General features: G+C 61.9%; 4 protein-coding genes across 7 annotated transcripts in view; 3 read left to right on the forward strand and 1 right to left on the reverse strand.

The window, feature by feature from the left end:
• The window catches only part of SLC4A8 (solute carrier family 4 member 8), a 23,914-nt gene extending 21,072 nt beyond the window's left edge, over positions 1–2,842 (reverse strand). For 2 of the 3 annotated variants that reach the window (XM_057430971.1, XM_057430969.1), the window contains exon 1: positions 2,703–2,842. In XM_057430971.1, coding sequence (XP_057286954.1) covers positions 2,703–2,747 — 45 coding nt within the window. In that variant the 5' untranslated portion in view covers positions 2,748–2,842. Of the gene's footprint in view, positions 1–1,206; positions 1,323–2,702 lie in introns of those variants that run through there. The other variant, XM_057430970.1, reaches the window with a different exon arrangement.
• The window catches only part of CELA1 (chymotrypsin like elastase 1), a 21,598-nt gene continuing 3,207 nt past the window's right edge, over positions 2,827–21,217 (forward strand). Inside the window, exon 1 of the mRNA XM_057430976.1 lies at positions 2,827–2,831. The gene's annotated coding sequence lies outside the window, so the exon portion shown is untranslated. The remainder of the gene's footprint in view (positions 2,832–21,217) is intronic.
• The window catches only part of BIN2 (bridging integrator 2), a 21,652-nt gene continuing 9,436 nt past the window's right edge, over positions 9,002–21,217 (forward strand). The window contains exon 1 of the mRNA XM_057430975.1: positions 9,002–9,005. The gene's annotated coding sequence lies outside the window, so the exon portion shown is untranslated. The remainder of the gene's footprint in view (positions 9,006–21,217) is intronic.
• GALNT6 (polypeptide N-acetylgalactosaminyltransferase 6) lies at positions 10,260–20,470 on the forward strand. Of its 2 annotated transcripts, none has more exons than XM_057430972.1 (11): positions 10,260–10,374; positions 13,843–14,437; positions 15,215–15,387; positions 16,308–16,457; positions 16,541–16,775; positions 17,979–18,096; positions 18,197–18,397; positions 18,765–18,896; positions 19,628–19,729; positions 19,841–19,993; positions 20,101–20,470. In XM_057430972.1, exons 2-11 carry the CDS (start codon positions 13,950–13,952, stop codon positions 20,212–20,214), a joined length of 1,866 nt encoding a protein of 621 aa, XP_057286955.1. In that variant the 5' UTR covers positions 10,260–10,374; positions 13,843–13,949; the 3' UTR covers positions 20,215–20,470. The 2 variants fall into 2 exon arrangements, with proteins under 2 accessions (XP_057286955.1, XP_057286956.1); XM_057430973.1 differs by lacking the exon at positions 10,260–10,374 and adding an exon at positions 11,464–11,574.

A 21,217-nucleotide genomic window follows, 5' to 3' on the forward strand; every position in this document is an offset into this window, starting at 1 on the left:
CTCCGGCTTTCCCATCCTTTTCCCGGTGCCCCCCCCTTGCCTGCAGCCCTTTGGTCTGCTTGGATCTTAGCAATCCTTTGGCACTGTCTCCTGCAGGGCTCTGCTGGAGAAGCTGCCTGCTCGTGGGCTGGATGGGGTGGAAACGGGCTGGATGGCAGAGCCCGAAGAGCGGTGGTGAAGGGTGTCACATCCAGTGGTGTCCCTCAGGGCTGGGTGCTGCTCAGGATCTTCACTGATGATCTGGATGAGGGGATGCAGGGTACCCTCAGTGGATCTGAGCTGACACCCGGTTGGGTGGGAAGCTCTGCGGAGGGATCTGGCCAGGCTGGCTCCATGGCTGTGCCAATGGGATGAGGTTCAAGAAGGCAAAGTCCTGCACTGGGGCCACAACAACCCCCTGCAAGGCTCCAGGCTTGGGGAAGAGCGGCTGGAAACTGCCCATGGGAAAGGAGCTGGATGAATGGAGCTGAGCAGGAGCAGCTTGTGCCCAGGCAGCCAGGAAGCCCCCAGCATCCTGGCCTGGCTCAGCACCAGTGAGGCAGCAGCAGGGCCAGGGCAGGGATTGTGCCCCTGCATTGGCTCCCTCCAAGTGCCAGACAGGAGGATGGAGCCAGGAGGGGCTGGGCTCTGCTCCCAAGGACCAAGGGATGGGACAAGAGGGAACGGCCTCAAGCTGCACCAGGGCAGGTTTAGATGGAGCTGAGGAACAATTCCTGCCCCAGAGGGTGCTCAGGCATTGGAACAGGCTGCCCAGGGCAGGGCTGCAGGCACCGTCCATGCAAGTGCTCACAGCCCGTGGAGATGAGGCCTCAGTGCCATGGGGCAGCGGTGGCCTTGGCAGGGCTGGGAATGGTTGGACTGGATCTTGAAGCTCTTTCCCACCCTGGCTGATTCCCTGGCTCTGTGGTTGTGACTCCTCCAGAGCCATCACTGTACAAGCCCTGGTTCAGGTTCATCATCGAGAGCATCAACAGCAGGGGCACAAGGAGCGACCATTACAGAGTCGTGGCCTCCATCCCCTTGGTGCTGCAGTGAACCCCATCAGGCAGAGGCAGTCCTTGCACGGCACGGAAAGGGCCAGGGAAGCGGCTTTTCCCCCTCTCCTCACCATTTCCAGCCCTGCTTCATTTTCCCAGCTGAGCTATTCCTCTATTCCCATCCTAACAGCTCCTTTGCTCCAGTGAACTCCCTCAGCACAAAGGGAACCTGTGAAAGGTGACCCAGGGTGTTAAATAGCACAGGGGGGGAAGGTGACACCGAGGCCTCATCAGCTCAAATCCCATCCTGATCCAGGCTCTGCTCCTCTATTATTGACATTAAAGCTTCAGGAGCAAACACAGGAGGAAGCAGAACAAGGGGCACCTGCGGGTATCCCATCGCCCTTCCCAGAACCATCCCGAGCCTGGCGGGGAGATGCGACCGAAGGAAATGCCCCCATTCCACACTCCCTCGGTCCCCATGGGGCCGCTCAAATGGGCTCAGAGGGGTTAATTCCCTGAGGAGACTGCTGGAGGATCCAAGGATTTCCCAGGGTTGGGATGGGATGGAGCGGGAAGGAGGGACGGCTCTAGGATGTTATCCCATCCCAGGCTGGGTACCTTCCCTCTCCATCCTGCTGCCAGGCGCCTTCATCCACCCGGCTCAGTGCTGCTCCTCCTGCCCTGGGGAAGCTCTGCTGTAAGCGGGGACAAAGCAGAGGGGCTCAGGTTGGGCTTGGGGTGCTCGTGGTGCTGGGGAAGCCAAGAGCATCCTATGACCATGCAAACCTCGGGGCCAGCCCCCACGTGAGCACTGGGAGGGAGGGTCAATGTCATCAACTGACCCGAAACGGGGCTGGTAACCCTCATCCTGGTGGTGTTAGGGGATGAGGGTAGCAAGAGCCAAACCAGGGGCTGCTGTGGAGGGGGAGCAGGAGACCCCCTCCCTGCCCCTCTCCATCTCCATCCTGAATGGGCAAAGCCCCATCCTGGTGGCTCCATCCTTCACTGGGCCCCCTCCGGGTCCTGGACCAGGATTTAAGCTGTGGTGGGCTTGGAGCCGGGCGCTTGCAATGGGAGGGGACAGGGCCCCACAGCGGGGCTGTGTGGGGAAGGACGCAGGTCCCAGCCGAGCACCATCAGGACGTGTCAGCGCTTGCAGGGGGAGGTGTGAATTCCTCTCCCTCCTTCCCAGGAGCTCCCATTCCAGATGAATCAATTCCCACCTCATCCGCCACCAGGAGCAGCTCCCGCAGCCAAATCCCATGGGGTCAGGCAAGGAGATGCTGAAAGGGGCGGGGGGGGGGGGCACCTGCACCCCAACACCGGGCACAAAGCGCCTGGAGGACACAAAAGCATTCCCCCCCCCGGGACGGGTGTCGTGGGGCTCTGTGGGGGGCAGCGGCGTTGTTCCCCCTCCAAAGGACCCACAGCATCACCACACGTAGATGCAAGGGACGAGGGGGGCCCAGCGGGGAGCCCCCCAACAGGCACCGCGCTCACATCCCTCCTGCACCCCTCGCCCCCCATCTCCACCTTGCAGGTGCCTCGCACCCCCCCCACATCCCCCCATTTTACAGCCCCCTCCCAAGCACCCCCCTCCCCCTTAGACCCCCCCCATGCACCCATCCCCCTTTGCAGACGCCTCCCCCCCCCCGCCATCGGCAATGCCGCAGTGAGCATGCACGGAGCATCCTCCGGCCCCCCCCGCCGCTGCCCCCCCACCTGGTAGCTGAGGATGCCGTCGGGCTCGTTGCTGCCTGCGGGCATGGCGGGGCCCGGCACCCCCCCGGGGCCAGGGGGGGCCGCTGCCGGCTGCAGCCCCGGTGCCGCTCACACCGGCTCCGCCATCGCCCGGAGCCGGGGACAAACCCCGCCCAGGGCCGGGGGGGGGGGGGGGGGGGGCGGCGGGCGGAGGGAGGAGGCAGGGCCGGGGGGGTCGGGGAGCAGCGACCGGGGAGGGTTCAATGGGCCCGCTCCTGCAGCGACCCCCGCTGGGGCCCCGTCAGCTTCTCAGTGACCCCCCCCCTCCGGCATCACCCCCCGGCATCACCCTGAGCCCCTTCAGTGCTTTAGTGACCCCCCCCCGGCATCACCCTGAGCCCCTTCAGTGCTTTAGTGACCCCCCCCCGGCATCACCCTGAGCCCCTTCAGTGCTTTAGTGACCCCCCTCTCCAGCATCACCCCCCGGCATCACCCTGATCCCCTTCAGTGCTTTAGTGACCCCCCCTCTCCAGCATCACCCCCCGGCATCACCCTGAGCTGCTCCAGCATCACCCTGATCCCTGCCAGTACAGTAATGACCCCCCCGTCTCCAGCCTCACCCCCTCCAGCATCACCCTGAGTCCCCCCCAACCACCACTCTGATCCCCTTCAGTATCACCCTAATCCCGTTCAGTACAGTAGTGATCCCCCCTCTCCATCATCACCCCCCCAGCACCACCCTGAGGCCCCCCAAGCATCACCCTGATCCCCATGAGCATGTTAGTGACACCCCCTGTCTCCAGCATCACCCTGAGCCCCTTCAGTACCTTTGTGACCCCTCCCCAGGACCCCTTTTCCCCCTGTCCCCAGCTGCAGCCTCACTCCTCAGGGCAATCCCTGCTCTTTGCTCCTCCGGGGATGCCTCTGCCCCAGGAGGAAGGGGTCAGAAGGAGGGGGGGGTCAATAGGACCTGGGCTCAAACCCCCTTCACTCATCGCCCCCTCTCCCCACTGCACAGTCCCCCCTGGCCCCATTGCCTGGGTTTTCCCAGGGTTAGGGTTGGGGGCGGATGATCCCCTTTCCCTTATTTCCAATGGCAATTCCAACAGCCACCAAGAGACCGGGGACAACCGCAGAGGTCAGAGCTTTGCCTTGAAGCAGTCCTGTTCCTGTTCTCGCTGCGGGACAATCCCATTTTACATCACTTTCCCATCGTCAGGATGGAATCTCCCCCTCCTGCCCCCCGGGATGGGTTCCCTTTGGCTCCTCTGAAAACGTGGTCCCCCAAACGGCTGATATCGGGGCTTGGGGGGCACAGAGCCTGGGGGCAGCCCCTTCTCCCTCGCCACATCCCAGGCTTCTGAAGAGGGGAACTCAAGCGCCGAGCATTTCCCACCCGGAGCTGCTGTTCAGCCGCGTTTCACTGGGAGCGTTTGTGCCAGCTCCAGCCTCGGGCTGCACACAGGAGCCGAGGGAGGATGCGCACGTTCCTGGTTGCGGGAATTAAAGCAGGTTTAAGCCGGTCCTGGCTTCCCAGTTACGGGAACGGGCTCCCGAGAGACAGCCAAACCAACGCCGCCCACTCCCCGCAGCTGGGACCGGCACCCTGTACTTAAGGGTATTCAGGAAGCAGAGGCACATCCATGCCGATGGAAAGGGCTGCATTAAAAGCGGCAGCTCCCGGGTCACCCTGGAGCCTCCGGCTGGGAAGGGGGTGATAATTGCCCCGTGCAGCACAACATCTCTATATATAACAAAGCCACACTGGGACAGGCCAGCAGTGGAGTGGAGTTGGTGGAAGTGCTCAGCCCAGCACAAGGGATGCAGCATCAGGCCCCAAATGCACCCGGTGTGGTTTTCCATGTCCTTTGGGTTAGTGACCCCCTTCAGCATCACCCCACAGCATCACCTCCAGCATCACCCCCAGCATCACCCCACAGCATCACCCCAGCATCACCCCCAGCATCACCCCCACAGCATCACCCCCCAGCATCACCCCCAGCATCACCCCACAGCATCACCCCCCAGCATCACCCCCCAGCATCACCTCCAGCCCCACCCCACAGCATCACCCCCAGCATCACCCCCAGCATCACAGCCCCCAGCATCACCCCCAGCCCAGATCACCCCAGCACCACCCCCAGCATCACCCCCAGCATCACCCCCAGCATCACCCACAGCATCACTTCCAGCATCACCCCCAGCATCACCCCACAGATCACCCCCCAGCATCACCCCCAGCATCACCCCCCAGCATCACCCCCAGCATCACCCCCCAGCATCACCCACAGCATCACCCCACAGCATCACCCCCAGCATCACCCCACAGCATCACTCCCAGCATCACCCCCAGCATCACTCCACAGCATCACCCTGTTGGTGATGAGCGCAACCATGGCTGTTCATGGAAACCAGCCCCATGCCTTGGATGCTTTGGCTCCAGGGAAGAGGCAGCCGTGCTTTCCAAATTGGATTTCCCAGATCCAGGCTGGTTTTCTTCCTGACAGCAAATCCAGGCCGGCTCTTCCCCTTTCACACCACATAAACGAATGGGTTTGCTCACTTCCCAATCCCGCACTTCCAGGATCTCACCTTGCTGTTAAAGGGCGTTTTCTTCCATGCCCTATAGAGCAGCACAAAGCACCCTATGGAGCAGCACCAGCCAGCGAGAGAAGCTGCGGAAGGAACCTTGGAGCAGGAGATGCTCACGGGAAAGCTGCTCCGTGACGTTCCCAAACCCCACTTTGCCCTCCAGTGAACTGAAGGGCCTGATTCTGCCCGGCGTCCCCCGCACCGCGTGGATGGAGAAGCCAAGCTCAAAGCTCTGCCCCTAAAGGCAGATTTGTCTTGGGAAGTGGCTCCCAAACAGCTTCACCCCCTGCAGATCCGCGGCTAGACGGGGACCGCAGGGATGGGAGCAGTGCCCTGCCCGAAGGGATGAGCCCCATGGGGCACGGGGATGTTGGTCCCCGGCACAGCCATCAGCGCGGCTCCGTTGCTGGGGGGAGCCCCGGCTCGTGGCTGTGGTCTGCGCCGCTGAGGATGGAGACCCCTGATCTCTGCTCCTCCTGCCCTTGGGAAGGAGAGGAGGAGCCGGCCCTCGAGTTCGGTGCAAGCTGCCCCAAACGGGGGACGCCAAACCCATTTCCTCGCAAAACACGAAGGGGATGTGGAGCTAAGCCGTGCTTTGAGCCTCCGTTTCCCTGCCCCTACAGGTGAATCCCTTTGCACCACGCACGGGTAGGCACTGATGGAGAGTTCTACGTAACACTGCTGTTGATGGATGCACTCTTCATTCTGGGCACATGGATGACACCCTCCCGTGCAATTACTTGCTCCTGTTATTCAGGACCTTGCTTGAGGGCAAATCCCAGCCCAGGGAGGCTCAGCCAGGCAAAGGACCAGCAGCAGGACCAGAGGCTGCACTCTTCATTCTGGGCACATGGATGACACCCTCCCGTGCAATTACTTGCTCCTGTTATTCAGGACCTTGCTTGAGGGCAAATCCCAGCCCAGGGAGGCTCAGCCAGGCAAAGGACCAGCAGCAGGACCAGAGGCTGCATCTTCTGCACCCGCCACCTCCTCCCAGAGCCTTTCATCCTATAGATGGTTTTCCCAAGGGATTAAGCAGGGAGATGGAACAAAGACATCACTGAGTCTTTTCCACCATCCCCAGTAGCTATGGAAAAGTCATTTCCACACAGTTAAAGGTGGGGCCGCAGGGCAGAAGTGGCTCTGATATCCACAGCGAGCCAAAACACACCCAGCCCCATCACCAGGGAGCACTCCGGGTAACAGGGAGCAGGAGCCCTGCCCTGCCCGAGCTGGCCCCAGTCCGAACCAGCAGCGGGCTCTCGTGAAGGCTGAGGGCTTGCTCCAGGCGGGCTGAGATGAGCTTTACACCGCCCTCTTGGCCTCCTGCCCCCGAGGGGAAACCTCCTGGCCGATGTCCCAAGCCTGAGCATCCGCAGAGGTGAGGATGGCGCCCGGTCCCAGCGCAGCCTCCTCCAGCACCCAGCCCGGCGTCCAGGACGGCTGCGAGGAGTGAAGGGAGAAGCGGTCACTGGAGCACCGGAGGCGCCTCTTCCCATTGCCCCAGCCCCTGTCACACAGAAATGCAGCCTCCAAAGCCAACACCAGGGGCTGTGCCCGTGCAAAGGGCTCCTCCTTCCACCCTCCCCAGCATCCACCGAGGATCCTGTCTCCATGTGAGCATCCCCATCGCTTAGCAGCAGCTACAGTCACTGCCCAAGCCAGAACAGGGAAAAGTGCTTTCATAAGGACCAAACTGGGCTGCGTTTGTCATTCCCTTCTAGTGCCATTATCATGGAAGTGCCCATAAGGCACATTAGGGCTTTAGCAGACCGAACCGCTTCCACTCCCATCTTTCATCCTTCTCCTCCTTACAAAGCAGTTACCTTCTGCGTACAGCCCAGGCTGAAACCAAGAGGTTTCCCCATAAATATGTGGCCAGAGCAGCCATGAAGTAACTTTCAAGGGCCTCATCTGGGAGAAAGGATGAAAGGAGAAGGCCTTGGCATCGCAGGGACCCTCACCAGCAAGCCCAGGGCTGGTGTCCCACCCGTAACGCTGAGCAGGAGGACTGAGGAGCCAGAGTGTGCAGAAATCCTCCTTTTGGGGGTGCATAAGTCAGATGAAAGAAAGGAACATTTAAGGGCCCATTTCAGTTGAAGGGAATGAGGAAGAGCTCATTTCAGCCCCAAAGGGGGTTGACAGAGACCAAATCAACCGCTTCAAGGGCTCCTTAATGCCTCAGGGAGGATTGATTACAGGAGGGTCTTCTCCCCAAGTGCATCAGGTGCTGCTTGGCAGTCACAGCCCAGGGGCCTTTCTGCCCCTCATTCCCCTGGGAAGCAGGGAAGCAGGTGCCTAAAGGCTTGCTCAGGACATTCCCCTAAAGCTCCTCTCTCCACAGCTTCCCATGTGTTGCTGCAGGGCAGATGGAGAGGATGCTGAAGGTGCAAGAACAATATGAAAGTCACAGCCAAACCCCCCCATCAGCCTCTCAATTCACCTTCCCGGGCCCTCGGATCTCCACGGGGGCCTTGGACTCAGCATGTTGAGCGCTTTCCCTGGGAGCATCTTCCCTCTGGGGACTGTGTGCTGGCCTTTCCCCTTCCTTCATGACCGTGTCCTCTGTGCGCTGCATCGGCAGCAGCACGGGGATGGCTCGGAAAGAAAGCAAATCAGAGCGGTCATTCCTGAGGCTTCAATGCTTTGTTTCCCCTTCCTATTTCCTCTTGGGCTGGTGACGCAAGTGGGCACCGCATCCCTGCTGGCAAAGCTCGCCTGTCCCCATCGCTCGCTTCAATGCAAGGCTGGACCAGTGAAGAAAGAGGCACCCAGGGGCACTCAGAGAGGGCTGGGAGCTGGAGAACAATGAGCTCCCTTAGGAGAGGCTGAGGCTTCGCTGCCCCAAAGCCTGGATGGTCCCAAAACTGCCTTTGGAAAGCGCATGGACCACGGCTGGGCACGGGAGAGGGGCGAGGGAGGGCGAGGGACATTTCCCTGGTGGTTTCCAGGCCAGGAAGGTTCCATCTTCCTGCATCCACCCTGCTCGCCCACACTGCTCTAGGCAATGGGTGCCATCCGCTCCTCTGCTTCTTCCCCTTCTCCACCGGGGCAAGAGGTGCGAGGAAGCAGTTGCACACCCACAGCACGGTTCTGCCTTCAACCCGCCCCACGTTACCCCTCATTCTGCAGCAAACTCCTCTCCAGCTCCAAGACAGGTTTCCCTCAGCACCTTTGGACCTGCAGTTCCAGTGCACCCTCCCCAGCCCCTCCGCTTACCAGGGACAGGTCCCCTCGTGGCAGCCAGCTTCTGGAGGAGCTCGCCCTGCTCTGTGCACAGCTCCTGCAGCCTGGAGACCTCCTCCTGGAGCTGCAGGAATACATCATCCATCTCCACCACGCCTGGCAGGGAGGAGAGCGGGAGGGAGTGAGCAATGTGTGCTGTCCAAGCTGGAGCCACCGTGGTGGGATGGGTGGGATGGGATGGGATGGGATGGGATGGGATGGGATGGGATGGGATGGGATGGGATGGGATGGGATGGGATGGGATGGGATGGGATGGGATGGCATGGGGAGGACCAGGCTCGGTCCTGCTGCAGGATCCCAGGAGATCCCACACGCTCCTGTGTGGGGCACTGCAAAGCCCTCCCAGTTCCCTCCCGGTTTACACAGTAAGAAACTGAAAAGGGAAGTGATTCTTCCCGAGCAAGGGGGTAACTGAGGAGCTGAGCCAGAAAGTCCCATTTATTGACAAATCTACCTGGAAAAAGCTGCATTTCACACCGAGCTGCACCAAGGGATCTCATCCTTATACAGTGCCATGACAGGAGTCCAACAAACCCATACAGGGAGCAGTGTCCAGCACTGAGAGCACAATTCCCCTTTCTCGGGATGCTCAGCCCCTTCTACTCTCAACAACTCCCCTTGAATCCAACTCCAGCTCAGTTCCCCATGGGATGCACGGACCCAATATTGTTACTCCAAAGGCAAACCCCTCTGCGTGGTGGTCCACACCTTCCTCCTTACTTTAACAGCTCTGTTGGGATTGGCCTTGCGGGTTTTGCCGTACTGCATCCATTCCTGCCAGCCTGCAAAGTCCCTTTGGACGGGAGACCCGTGCCACCTCTGTGAGCATCAGCACGCAAAGCAGCTTCGCTTCCTGTCAGCCTGCCCGGCTCCGCTGCTCTCAGCGCTACAAATGGGAGCTCCGGCTCTGTAATCAGGGGCCTGATGGAGCCTCCTGTGGTGCTTGGGGCGATGTGGATTCAGAAGGGCAGGAATCCCGACCGGCCCCAAGGAAGCGCACCCGGCACAAGGGAACGTGCAGGCGGAAGGGTGAGGTTTGCTCCCAGCGCTTCTCCCACCGCAAACGAGCCCTGGGGATAAAACTGCATCATGGGTTTGGCCGTTTGGGTCTTAAAACCCAAGGCTAAGGGTTTTGCACCCCCCGAAGCAGCTCACCCCATAGCTGACACATCAGAGACCGAGAGGATGGATTTTGCCATGTAACTATGCCAATGAATCACTGAGCGTGTGATGTGAGCCTAAGCAAACCGGTACTGATTTTGTACGATCCCTGCTGGGGGGTTCAGTCCTTAAGGGCTTCTTCACTGCCCCCAGGTTACTTTGGAGACTTTAACCTCCTGCAGCTTGAAAACACCGAAATAGAGGGGAATTGGGTGCTTGGGACTCACCGGGACCCGGAGGGGCTTCAGCCACGTTCTCCCTTGGGGCCGGGGAACGGGGCTGCTTTAATGCACCGAAACACCCGTGTCCCCCCTCCCTCACCCCACTGCGGACCCCAGGAAGCGAAAAACGCTCTTTTCTCCACAGAATCGCACTTACTGCGGTGGGGACCCCTCCTTTCCCCGGCCGGGCGGCTGCGGCCCCACATCAGCCCCTGCGAGTCGCGGCTGCAGACGCCAAAGCTCAGCACCAGCACCCTTTGGGGCAGGGAATTTCCCCTTCGGTTTCGGTGCTAAGAGCAAAAGCCCCGCACGGCCCCGAGGCAGGAAGCAAAGCGGCAGAGTCGGTTCCAGGCAGCTGCTGCGCAAACCCGGGCTTTAAACTTAGCTCTGAAAAGCACAGGAGATGATTTCAAGGCCCAGGGTGGCCTGGTGGTGGGTGACTGCTGGCTCCTCTCCCCGCTGGCTGGGTAAAGGTAGGTGCCTTTTCTGTGCCTCAGTTTCCCCCCCCCCCCCCCTTTTCTCTTTAACGGGGAGCCTGCTGTGTGTCTGCGGTGCCCCGGAGCCCTGCCTGACTTACCTGCTGTAAGACAGCTCATATTCAAGCTAATATCCCAATAATCCAAGTTAATGCTCACCCTGCCTCTGCTCAAATCTGCTAAATCCTCCATGGAGCACAGCAGCCAAAGCAGAATCCTCAGGTGGGTGATGAAAGCCTGCCCAGCGCTCGGCCCTCTGGCATCCTGGGAAAGCCACTGATGCTTTCCCCATCACCTTCCTGCTTCTCCACCCTCCTGTGTGCCTCAACCTCAGCCTCTCCTGGGGCGCACAGGAGGTTTGGGGGCTACTCATGCTCTGCCAATGGGCTCATTGTCACCTTGTCCCTAAAGGGGCTTGAGTGGCTCTTTTCCACCATCGAGCTCTCACCTGGCTTTCCTGGGAAGTCTTGGGGCAGTGTCTGACGCTCAGGCTGAAGGTTCATGAAGATACCACCATCCAGTGTTAACCACGGCGTGTAAGGACATGGGAAACGGGGTGCTCAGAGTGGGGAGCTCGCTGTTTGGGGCTGCCACCCTGCTGCATGCAGGCTCCATCCCCAAGCACAAGCTTGGGGCACCCGGGGAGAGAATGAGGCTGATGACATCGGCAGGGGAGAGCCAGGCTGAGAAGGGATCACAGAGGAATGGGAACGATTGACAAGCCCCCGCGTTAACACCTCATTGATAGCAACCAGCCTGCTCACAAAATACATTACCGGTGATTATCGCATCCCAGTAAAGCTGGCAGTAAGTAACCTGCAGCCGCAGGGAACCGCTGCCCCCACGCCGGGAAGCTCAGGGGGCTCCGCAGCACCCGTGCAACGCCTAAAGAAGAAAACCAAAACCGACAGCGCCAGGCCCTTGCTGCTCCTACGGCCTCTATAGGCGCTAGGACCGCGCGCGGTTCCCCCCCCGGCGGGCGGCGCTAGGACCGCGCGCGGTTTCCCCCCCGGCGGGCGGCGCTAGGACCGCGCGCGGTTTCCCTCCCGGCGGGCGGCGCTAGGACCGCGCGCGGTTTCCCCCCCGGCGGGCGGCGCTAGGACCGCGCAGCGCCGCCCCGTGCACCTGTACCCCGGGGCGGTGGCAGCGGCCCCGCCCCTCCGGGACCGCACCTGCGGCCGCGCGTGCCGAGAGCCGGTGAGCGGGGGGGGGGGGGGGGGTCCGGTCGCTCCGGTCCCGATCCCGTTCCCGATCCCGATCCCGATCCCGATCCCGGACCCGGTCCCGACCCCCGCACCAGGTGTGCCCGGGCGCGCTGCGGGAGGGGCCGGGATGGAGCCCCCGGCTCGGGGGAACGAGGTTCGGGTGGTCCCGGTGAGGAGCCCCCCCCCGCCTGGGGAAAGGAAGCGAGGGAAGGGGAGGCGTTGGGGGGTCCCCTTGTAGAGCGGCACCCCCAGGGAACGGGTCCCTGCACGGGGTCATCCCAACCCCCCCCCCCGAGGCAAAGAGGGGCCGGAGGGGTCCGGTGCGGAGCGCCCCCCATTGCTACAGCGGGGGAAGGGTCTGGGGTGCGGGATGGACCCGCACAGGGAAGAGGGGCCCGGAGCTGTGCGGCTCGCGGTAGGCAGGATCCGACCCCCTTTCACGTCCCCCGCCCGGAGGAGCAGAGCTGCCCCCAGCCCGTCACCGGGGCCTCGGTGCCCCGAGGGCTCAGCCCAGCGGGGTGAGGCCAGCGCCTGGACGGGGAACCCCCCCCCTTCCCTTCCCATCACCGGCTCTTGGCGGGGTCGAGCCGTTGCGGGACCGTGCCCCGTGTGCCGCTGTTGGCTTTTGGCCACCCCCGCCGCTGACGCCGTCGCCGCCGTGGTCAAAGGCTCCCGGCCACGTCCTCGGTGTTGCTTTGCGTTTATTTTCGTTATTCCTCCTTTTTTTTCCTCCTCCGCCCGCGGAGCGCTCCTTGCTCCCCCCATCGCCCCACGATTGCTCCCTCCCGTGCCCCGGAGATGGTCCGGCTGCCACCAAGATGCCACTGAACCCAATTTCCCCCTCTTCCGAGCCCAATTTCCCCCTCTTCCGAGCCCAGCGGGCTCCACCGGGCAGTTTCGGTGCTGGTTTCCTTGAGCGCAGGGCGAGCCCCATCCCAGCAAGGGATTTTCGGGATGGGACGGAGCGCTGCAGCCCCCGCCGTTCTGGCAGCAGAGTGCTCGCAGTTCGCTCTTACTGCAGCTCGCTCCAAAATCCACCTCAGCGCTACTTGGTAGGGAGTTTTGGGGGGGTTCTTCTCCTTTTTGGGGAGGCGGTTTGGGGTTGGAGCCCTCGGGAACTGCCGTGCACTGTCCCTGTTCCTGCCGCGCCGGCCTTTATCAGCATTGCACAGGGAACTTCGTTAACGTGCTCCCAGCGATGTGGCAGGAGGGAGGTGATGGAAACGGGGTGTTCCTCCCCAAAACTTCTCGCCATGCGGTGGCTCTCCCTGTGCGATGAAAGCATCAGGGCTCAATGCGGTAGCTCTGAGGGAGCTCATCAGGAGCATCTTTGCTCACGTATGGGTAGAAATGAGATGGATTTGGGGGTGGGGGGGTGTTCTCTTCGTTCTGCTCTTTCCCTCCCTTGCCCGTGGGGCTGGTGCCGCCCGGTCCCACCGCGGCTCGGGAACGGGCGCCCTTGGCAGTGAAGCGTGGTCCAGCCGCCGGCTTTGATCGCCGCGGGGCTGAAAGCAGTGACCCCGGGGACCGCCTCGTCCCTCCTCCTTCCCCAGCCGAAGCTTCCTCACCCTTGAAGTTGCTGCAGGTGCCCTGCTCCGCTCCGGGGCCGCGCCATTGCCAAGGGGACACAAAGAAAAGGGGCACAAAAAGAGAAATAAAGGAGGAGGAAGGGGGGGGACATCGAGGAGGAGGAGGAGGAGATGCTGGTGAATGGCTCCCATGGAGCTTGTCCATGCTCCGGCGGCAGCGGCTCACAAAGAACAGCCGCGGGAGGTTTGCTGGCGCTGGGAAAGCTCGGCCGGGCCCCGGTGGTGCTTTGTAGCCGGTGCTGAGCTCTCGGTGCGGGGTCTTGCACATGGTTTTCCTTCCCAGCAACGGGAAAACCACGGGGGGAAAGCTTTTTTTTCCAGCGGGGAAAAGGATTTCAGCTTATTGTGTGGCTCTATTTTACTGTTTGATAGCGGGGAGGATGCTGCAGTGGCTGCCTCGGTACCAGGAGGAACTGCTGGGGATGTCCCATGCTTGTGGTGGCCGGATCCAGCTCACCTGGCAGCGTTGTTAGACATCGCTGTTTCCTGGTGGTGGATTTATGGGCTGGAAGGGCCCTGGGGGGTGTGGGGTTTGCAGGTCTTGTTTGCCCCCTTTGCAGAGATTGATCTTTATTTTGGTATCTAATTAACAATGCACTGATATCAAGGGGGTGTCCCCAAAGCGCATCCAGTCTGTGAGTTAACCCGCAGGTGTTTCTCCTTCTCTCCAGGCCAGAGGACCGGAGCAGAGCACCATGAAGCACCCTGAGAGCCAACAGCCCTGAGACACCCACCACGGCGGGGAGGACCCCCTGGAAAGCACAGGGAAAAAGGGAAAATGAGGCTTTTCCGGAGACGCTACAGCCCCTTGAAGGTGGCTTTGGCCGGCACCATCTTCGTCATCTTCCTCTTCATCCTGCAGAAGGACGTGGGGAGCAAGGACCCGCGTGAGGAGCCTTGGTTGAAGAACATCGTCCAGGGGAAGGACCAAGTCCTGGACCTGATGCTGGGGGCTGTCAACAACATCCGGGACTCGATGCCCAAGCTGCAGATCAGAGCTCCGGTTCGGCAGGAGGAGCCGGCCCCCAGCGCTCGCTCCTGCCTGCCCGGGGTCTACACAGCGGCAGAGCTCCGGCCCCTGATGGAGAGACCCCCCCAGGACCCTGCCAGCCCCGGAGCCGACGGCAAAGCCTTCAAGAAGGAGCAATGGACACCGGAGGAGACGAAGGAGAAGGAGCGGGGCTACGAGAAGCATTGCTTCAACGCCTTCGCCAGCGACCGCATCTCCCTCCAGCGAGCGCTGGGACCCGACAGCCGCCCTCCCGAGTAAGAGCCTGGTGGGGCTGCAGGCTCCATCCGTGGAGACACGTAACGGGAAATGGAAGTGGATCGGGACAGTGGCACCGGGGGATCAGACACAGGGAGAGCTGGAAAACCACCTCCATTTATGAGTTTCCCCCCCCCATTTTTGTCCCCTTGGCGTTAGTTTTTAACAGCATCGGGCAAAAGCCAGGGGTGGCTCTTTGTGTCTCCACGGACCCGCTTGTGGCCGGGGGACTCCAGCATCTTTCCCCCCTCCTTCTCCCTCCTTTCCCTTTTATTTCAGCCGGCTCCAGTAATCGGACTTTTTCTTTTCTTATCCGAGTGGAACAGCCCCGGCCCCCCCCGCCCCGGGGCGCAGGGGGCAAAGGAAGCAGCACAAACCCGAGGGATTTCCTCGCCTGCCCTCCAGCCATGGGCTGCCAGATTAAAGCCTCCCCCAGGCCTTGTCTGCTCAAGGGGGGTGGGCTGGGAAGGCAGGGGGTGGATAGAAAGGCTTGAATAGGAGCTAGAAACCCAGCGCGGGTGTGAAGCTGGTGCCCCCCTGCGCTGGCAGGCGATTATCCGTGCTTAGCAGGTGTAGCAGGCACAATGGGGGGACACCGGGGCCAGGAATGTCATTCACTGCAGCGCCGGCGGCTGGAGAGGAGGAAATCAATGGAAATCAAAGCAGCGATGAGCTGGGAGCCGCCGGGGCCGGGGTCTTGGGGGGGGGGGGGGGGGGGTGTCTGGTTCCATGATGCTGCCCCGGTCGTGCTTAGGCCGCTGCTTTCTGTCTCCGAGGTGCATCGACCAGAAGTTCAAGCGGTGCCCGCCCCTGCCCACCACCAGCGTGGTCATCGTCTTCCACAACGAAGCCTGGTCGACGCTGCTGCGGACGGTGTACAGCGTCCTGCACACCTCCCCTGCCCTCCTGCTCAAGGAGATCATCCTGGTGGACGATGCCAGCACGGACGGTGGGTGGGATGCAGGGGCTGGAGGGATGCAGGCGGATGCCGAGCATCTTCCCTGGGCACAGCGGTGCTGAGCCACGCGGAGGAGGAGCTGCGGGTGCACCCAGCAGTTCTTCCACATCGCTTTGTATCCGCCCAGGAGCACCCTTGGGGATTTTCCCTTCTCAGGCCCTGCTGTCAGCCCAGCCCAGCCCTGGAGAACACCCGGGTGCTCCTCCCACATCCCGCACATCCCTCGTCAGCGTGCCCGCGGGCTGCGCCCATCCTGACCTACACCCACAGCAGTTTAATCCGGGGCTCAGCGTCAGGGCGCTGGGAGGAGAGGACTTTGCTCCCTCTCCCAACGTTCCCTTTCTGCCTGCACGGGCTCCCAAGGAGCAGAGCCCTTGGGCGCTGTGGGGTTTTCTCCTCCACAGGCCTGGTGGGGATCCATCCTGCATTGATGGGGTCCCCTCCCGGGGTGCGTCTCTGGAGGTCCTGGCTCTCTCTTGGCACCTCCCTGCTTTTGGCTTGGCTGCATCTGCCAAAGGAGAGAATCCTGGAACCCCAGCCTGGTTTGGGTTGGAAGGGACCTTAAAGCACCTCCAGCTCCAACCCCTGCCACAGGCAGGGACCCCTTCCACTGGAGCAGGGTGCTCCAAGCCCCTGTGTCCAACCTGGCCTTGAGCACTGCCAGAGGAATCCCGGTTTCCCTCAGTAACACTTCAGTGCAGAGCCGGAGACCTCCTCACCCCATTGTTCCCCTAATCCCTCTCTAAAGGGGGATTAGCAGTGGCTCCTTTGCAATGCTCGCTTTCTGTACCCAAACCCCCTCGTGGATGCGGGGGAAAGGAGGCTCTGAGGGGCCGGGCCCTGAGCCCGTGTGCAGGGATGGGGTGGAGGCAGCAGGGTGCAGGGGCTGGCATCTCCCGCTTTGCCCGCAGAGTACCTGCAGGACGAGCTGGATCGCTACGTGGAGCAGCTCCAGATCGTGCGGGTCGTGCGGCAGCAGCAGCGCAAGGGGCTGATCACAGCGCGGCTGCTGGGCGCCAGCGTGGCCAGCGGCGAGGTCCTCACCTTCCTGGATGCCCACTGTGAGTACCCACGGCAGGAGGCGATGGCAGGGGTGAAGCGGTGACCGCCCCGTGGCCAACCCCTTCCCTGTGCCCCACACCAGGCGAGTGTTTCCATGGCTGGCTCGAGCCCCTCTTATCCCGCATCGCCCAAGAGCCGACGGCCGTTGTGAGCCCCGACATCGCCACCATCGACCTCAACACCTTCGAGTTCTCCAAGCCTGTCCAGAACGGGAAGCAGCACAGCAGGGGCAACTTCGACTGGAGCCTGACGTTCGGCTGGGAGGTCGTCCCACCCCGGGAGAGGCAGCGGAGGAAGGATGAGACCTTCCCCATCAAGTAAGGGGGGATTGATCATAGCAGTTGATGAGCGCTGGGAATGCCGTGTCCAGACCCAAAGGCTGGAATGAGCCACCTGAGCATGCGTGGCTGCTGCAGGGTGCTTAGGGAGGGCAGGCAGGGCTGACAAAGAGCTGGGGGCCCCGTGCCAGGAAACTGCCCCTTCCTCCTGTTGGATTTTGCTCCTTTTCCTAACGAATCGATGTTTTCCCTGCTGTCCTCGATGCCTCCGGGTGGGTGATGCTGCCCTTTCCCAGTGCAGCTTCCACCACAGGCCGCTTGGCTTGAGGGATCTCAGGTGGTTTGCGTCCAGGAGAGGATGCTCGGGCACGGTCAGAGCTGTGGGGCTGGCACAGGAGAAGCCTCCCCTGGGGTTCAGAGGACATGGAGCCACAAAGGCCCTTTGCAAACCCCCCTTTGAGGTTTGCCTCCATCCACCCCTGCAAAGTCTCTCATTAAGGGTTTAATCGCCGCCTTCTCTCTCCTTGCCCCTGGGTACCGGCTACGTGGGCCCCTGCGCTGGCCCAGCAGCAGGAACGTGCCTCCTGCAGACCCCATTGCACCAAACCCCCCAGTTTTCATCCCTTTATTTCACACGTAGAGGCACCGAGCGTTGTTTTCCCCTCTGCCCCCCCCCCCCCGGTGCCCCGCTCCATTGGATGCTGCCACGGATGCTGCCTGGCCCCATCCACACCCCGTCCGCTGGCTGGCAGCAGGGCTGGCTTTGTGCAGAGGGCACCTGGGGGACGCTCCCATCCCAATAAAGGTCCCTTGTGCCAGGAGGCGGAGGTTTGGCTCCCGGCGGTGCCTCATCTCCGCTGGGCATCCTGCTGTATTCTTCTCTTCCCGAATGAAAGCCAGTTCCTGTTCCAGCCTCCCCTAAGGATCAGATGGAAAAGATTAGAGCAGCAGCAGAACGGGCGGGCGCCGCGCTCCCAGCTCCCCCCTTCTGCCCTTCAATAGGCTCTGGGTAACAATATCCCCATTGCCTGGAGGCCGAGCTGGCAGCGAGCCCCCCCCCTCCTTGTGATGCTGCCACCCTCCTGCGAGCTGGGCCCAGCCCCACTGCCAAAGCCAGCACGTGTGGGGCAGGGAGATGGGGGGATGCTGCTCATGAGGGCCACGGCCGCCCCAGAACTCGGGCTCCTGCTTCTCTGGCTTTATTTTACCCCTATTCTGCTGTTCTTTCTCCCTTCCCCATAGGTCCCCGACCTTTGCTGGTGGCCTCTTTGCCATCTCCAGGTCCTACTTTGAGCACATCGGCTCCTATGACGATCAGATGGAGATCTGGGGGGGCGAGAATGTGGAGATGTCCTTCAGGGTAAGGCGGGCTTGGTGCCGTCTCCAAAGGGCATCTTCAGGGATGCTCCTCGTTGGGGGCTATGGGGACTGCCCCAGTCTCAGGCCGCGCCTCCCCATAGGTCTGGCAGTGCGGGGGTCAGATTGAGATCATCCCTTGCTCCGTCGTGGGTCACGTCTTCCGCTCCAAGAGCCCCCACACCTTCCCCAAGGGCACCCAGGTGATCTCCAGGAACCAGGTCCGCCTGGCCGAGGTCTGGATGGACGACTACAAGGAGATCTTCTACAGGAGGAACCAGCAAGCTGCCCAGATGGCCAGAGAGGTACTGGGCACCCCAGCGGGCTTCCAGGAGGGGTTTGACCCTGCTGGGAGCTCAGGCCTGAGCAGGGGAGGAGGTGGGCTCAGCCAAACCCCTATTTTTGGAGGTGTTCTATTCGATCATCGTGGGGTTTAGTAGAAAAACGGGGTTTTAAAAGTTTTTAATGTTACTTTTAAGCATCAAACCCTTGCACTGCGATGCCAAAACATCCCCGAGCTGGAGCCGGAGGGCGCCTGCCCTGCGCTGGCCACCAGTGTCAGCCCCAGTGTGACAGCGGCAGGGCTCTGGGCCCCAGCTCCAGGGGGGGCTTTGCTGCTTCCTTGCTGGCTCTGGAGGTTGGTTTAATTCTCTCACGTGGCTTTGTCGATAGAAGACGTATGGTGACATTGCAGAGCGGCGCAGGCTGAGGGAGCGGCTCCACTGCCGGAACTTCACCTGGTACCTCCAGACCATCTACCCCGAGATGTTCGTCCCTGACCTCACCCCAGCCTTCTATGGAGCGGTAGGTGCCGGAGCATCCTGCTGGGCTCCATCCTTGCCTAGAAACAGCGTCGGCACTGGAGCCCCCCCAAGGTTGGGTTTGGGGGGTTTCAAGCAGCGCCCTGGGAGGCTTTGGTGCAGCCGTGTCCGTCGCCGCGTCCATCCCCGGCTGGTGGGGCCGGTTTGGGCTCTGGCTGACAAGGAAGGAGCTGGAATCTGGCAGAGCTGGTTTGGGGCGAGTTCCAGGGGGGGGGATCCGTGGCGCTGGGTTTAAACATTGGGTTAAATCAGGCGAAAGAGCCGAGAGCTTCCCTAGCGCCGCGCTGACGTGGGCAGGGTGACCCGAGGAGCAGAGCTGGGGCCGGGCAAAGCAGAGCCCCGGCTCCATCCCTGAGGACGGAGCAGCCAAAACCCAGCCCTTGGCTCCAAGCTGGGTGCTGGGGGCCGGGTCCTGCCCCTCTCCGTGATGTGAACGATGCGGCAGGGGCAGGGTGAGGGCCGGGCGCTGGCTCCCGACCAGCTCCTCATTCACCTTTGCTTCCTGAAACCCCACCCCGGGCCGTCTCCCCTTTGGCTTGGTGGGACAGAGGCGTTGGCCTCACGTCCTGGAACGGCCAAGGGACCCGGACGCAGCGCCCGGTGCCAGGACTGTGTTTGCACAGCGATCAGTGCCCTGCAAAGCCCAAAGCCCAGCTGGGTCCCTACCTTGCAGCACCATCTCACCCCCTTGCCCCTCTGCTTGCCCCCCTGCAGATCAAAAACGAGGGCACCAAGAGCTGCCTGGATGTCGGTGAGAACAACCACGGCGGGAAGCCACTCATCATGTACCCCTGCCACGGGCTGGGGGGCAACCAGGTGGGCTCCCATCAGCCCCAGCCTTTCCCTCTCCTCCCACCACGCTGGTTGTCCCCATGGGGGTCACTCTGACGCCCGCCTCCGGTCCTGTTTCCCGTGTCCCCCCCCCAGTACTTTGAGTACACGAGCCAGCGGGAGCTGCGGCACAACATCGGGAAGGAGCTCTGCCTGCGCGCCGCAGCGGGCTCGGCTGAGCTGCGGGAGTGCCAGTACCGAGGGAGACCAGGGCGGGTGTCAGCCAGCGAGGAGTGGGACCTGGCGCAGGTGAGGGGAAGCGTCTCCACCCTAGGGACCCCCGGAGGGGACGGTGCCGTCACCCCCCTGTGACGCTCCTCAGCCCTCCGGCATCGCTGAGCTCTGTTCTCCATCAGGACCGGCTGATAAAGAACCCGGCCTCTGGGATGTGCCTGACGGCGCGAGGGAAGCACCCGGGGATGGCTCCCTGCAACCTGGCAGACCCCCACCAGCTCTGGTCCTTCACTTAGAGCAGCCCGAGCTCCCCCCCCCCCCCGAGCTGCCCCCAGCCACGCTCAGGAGAGCAGAACCCAAACCAAACTCCCTCCTTTTTAATTTAAGAAGCAGAAGCCTTAAATATGCTGCATTTCGTGGTTGCCTTGAGCTCGGTCCTGTGCCTTTGGAGCGGGGGAGCCTGGTGAGCCAAGCTCGGCCGGCCGTACCCCACAGAGCCTGAACGCAGCCCAAGGATGCTCTTGGGTACCCGCTGCTCATCTTCCCCCTCCCTGGCTCCAGCCAGAGACTCTGGAATTCACATCAGGCCTTCAACCCCCCCCTGCCAGTGAGGAGGAGGATGGCGATGAGCCGGGCAGCCCAGCCGCTGGGAAGCTGGATCATGGGTGCCCCATGTGGACACGGGAATTCCGCCCTCCAGGATCCAGCCCCGGGCGCCGTGGCGCTGCCAGGATGCTGGAATTGGGCCCAAGGGACCAGCCTTGATGCGGAGGGGGAACGAGAGCCCTTTTATTGCTCTTTTTGTTCTGATGGTGACCCCCGGGTGCCATTCAGCTCGTGCTGAGCTGGAGGGTGGCTCCAATGCACGGCTCCGCTGCACCGCGGCATCCACCCGGAGAGGCCTCACCGGTGCCCGGCACAGCGTCGCTCCCTCCCTTGGTCCTCCTCAAGCCCAACTGCTGTAGCTGCCACCTCTTTGCCATTTAGAGTAGGGGGAAAACTCCCTCCTGGAAGTGGCGTGGGGATGGAAGAACAATCTTTGGATATAAGACACGGAATAAAGAGATGATTTATTTTATGGACATCCCGTCTCTGGCGTCCTCTGAGCTCCTCTCAATCGGTTTCTCTCCCTTTTCTCACCCTGGAAAGTCCCTTTTGCAGCCCAAAAATGGGTTTAAAAGCTATTTTTGCAATGATCTGTCCCATTTGGAGTGGTTCCAAGCTGGGTTGGGGCGTCCTTCAGCTGGGGCGGAGCCTTTGCTGCTGTCCCTCTGTGCCCATAAACCAAATAATGATTAT

This window comes from Pezoporus wallicus, unplaced genomic scaffold (genome assembly GCF_028554395.1).
Source record: "Pezoporus wallicus isolate ANWC-B61680 ecotype Strahan unplaced genomic scaffold, APGP_CSIRO_Pwel_v1 contig_9469, whole genome shotgun sequence".
NCBI lineage: Eukaryota > Metazoa > Chordata > Aves > Psittaciformes > Psittacidae > Pezoporus > Pezoporus wallicus.

Coding starts and splice junctions, on each gene's coding strand:
- GALNT6 (XM_057430972.1), top strand. CDS start 13,950: ATGAGGCTTTTCCGGAGACGCTACAGCCCCTTGAAGGTGGCTTTGGCC. Junction 16,458..16,540: donor CACCTTCCTGGATGCCCACT/GTGAGTACCCAC, acceptor GCCCCACACCAG/GCGAGTGTTTCCATGGCTGG. Junction 19,730..19,840: donor ACGGGCTGGGGGGCAACCAG/GTGGGCTCCCAT, acceptor TCCCCCCCCCAG/TACTTTGAGTACACGAGCCA.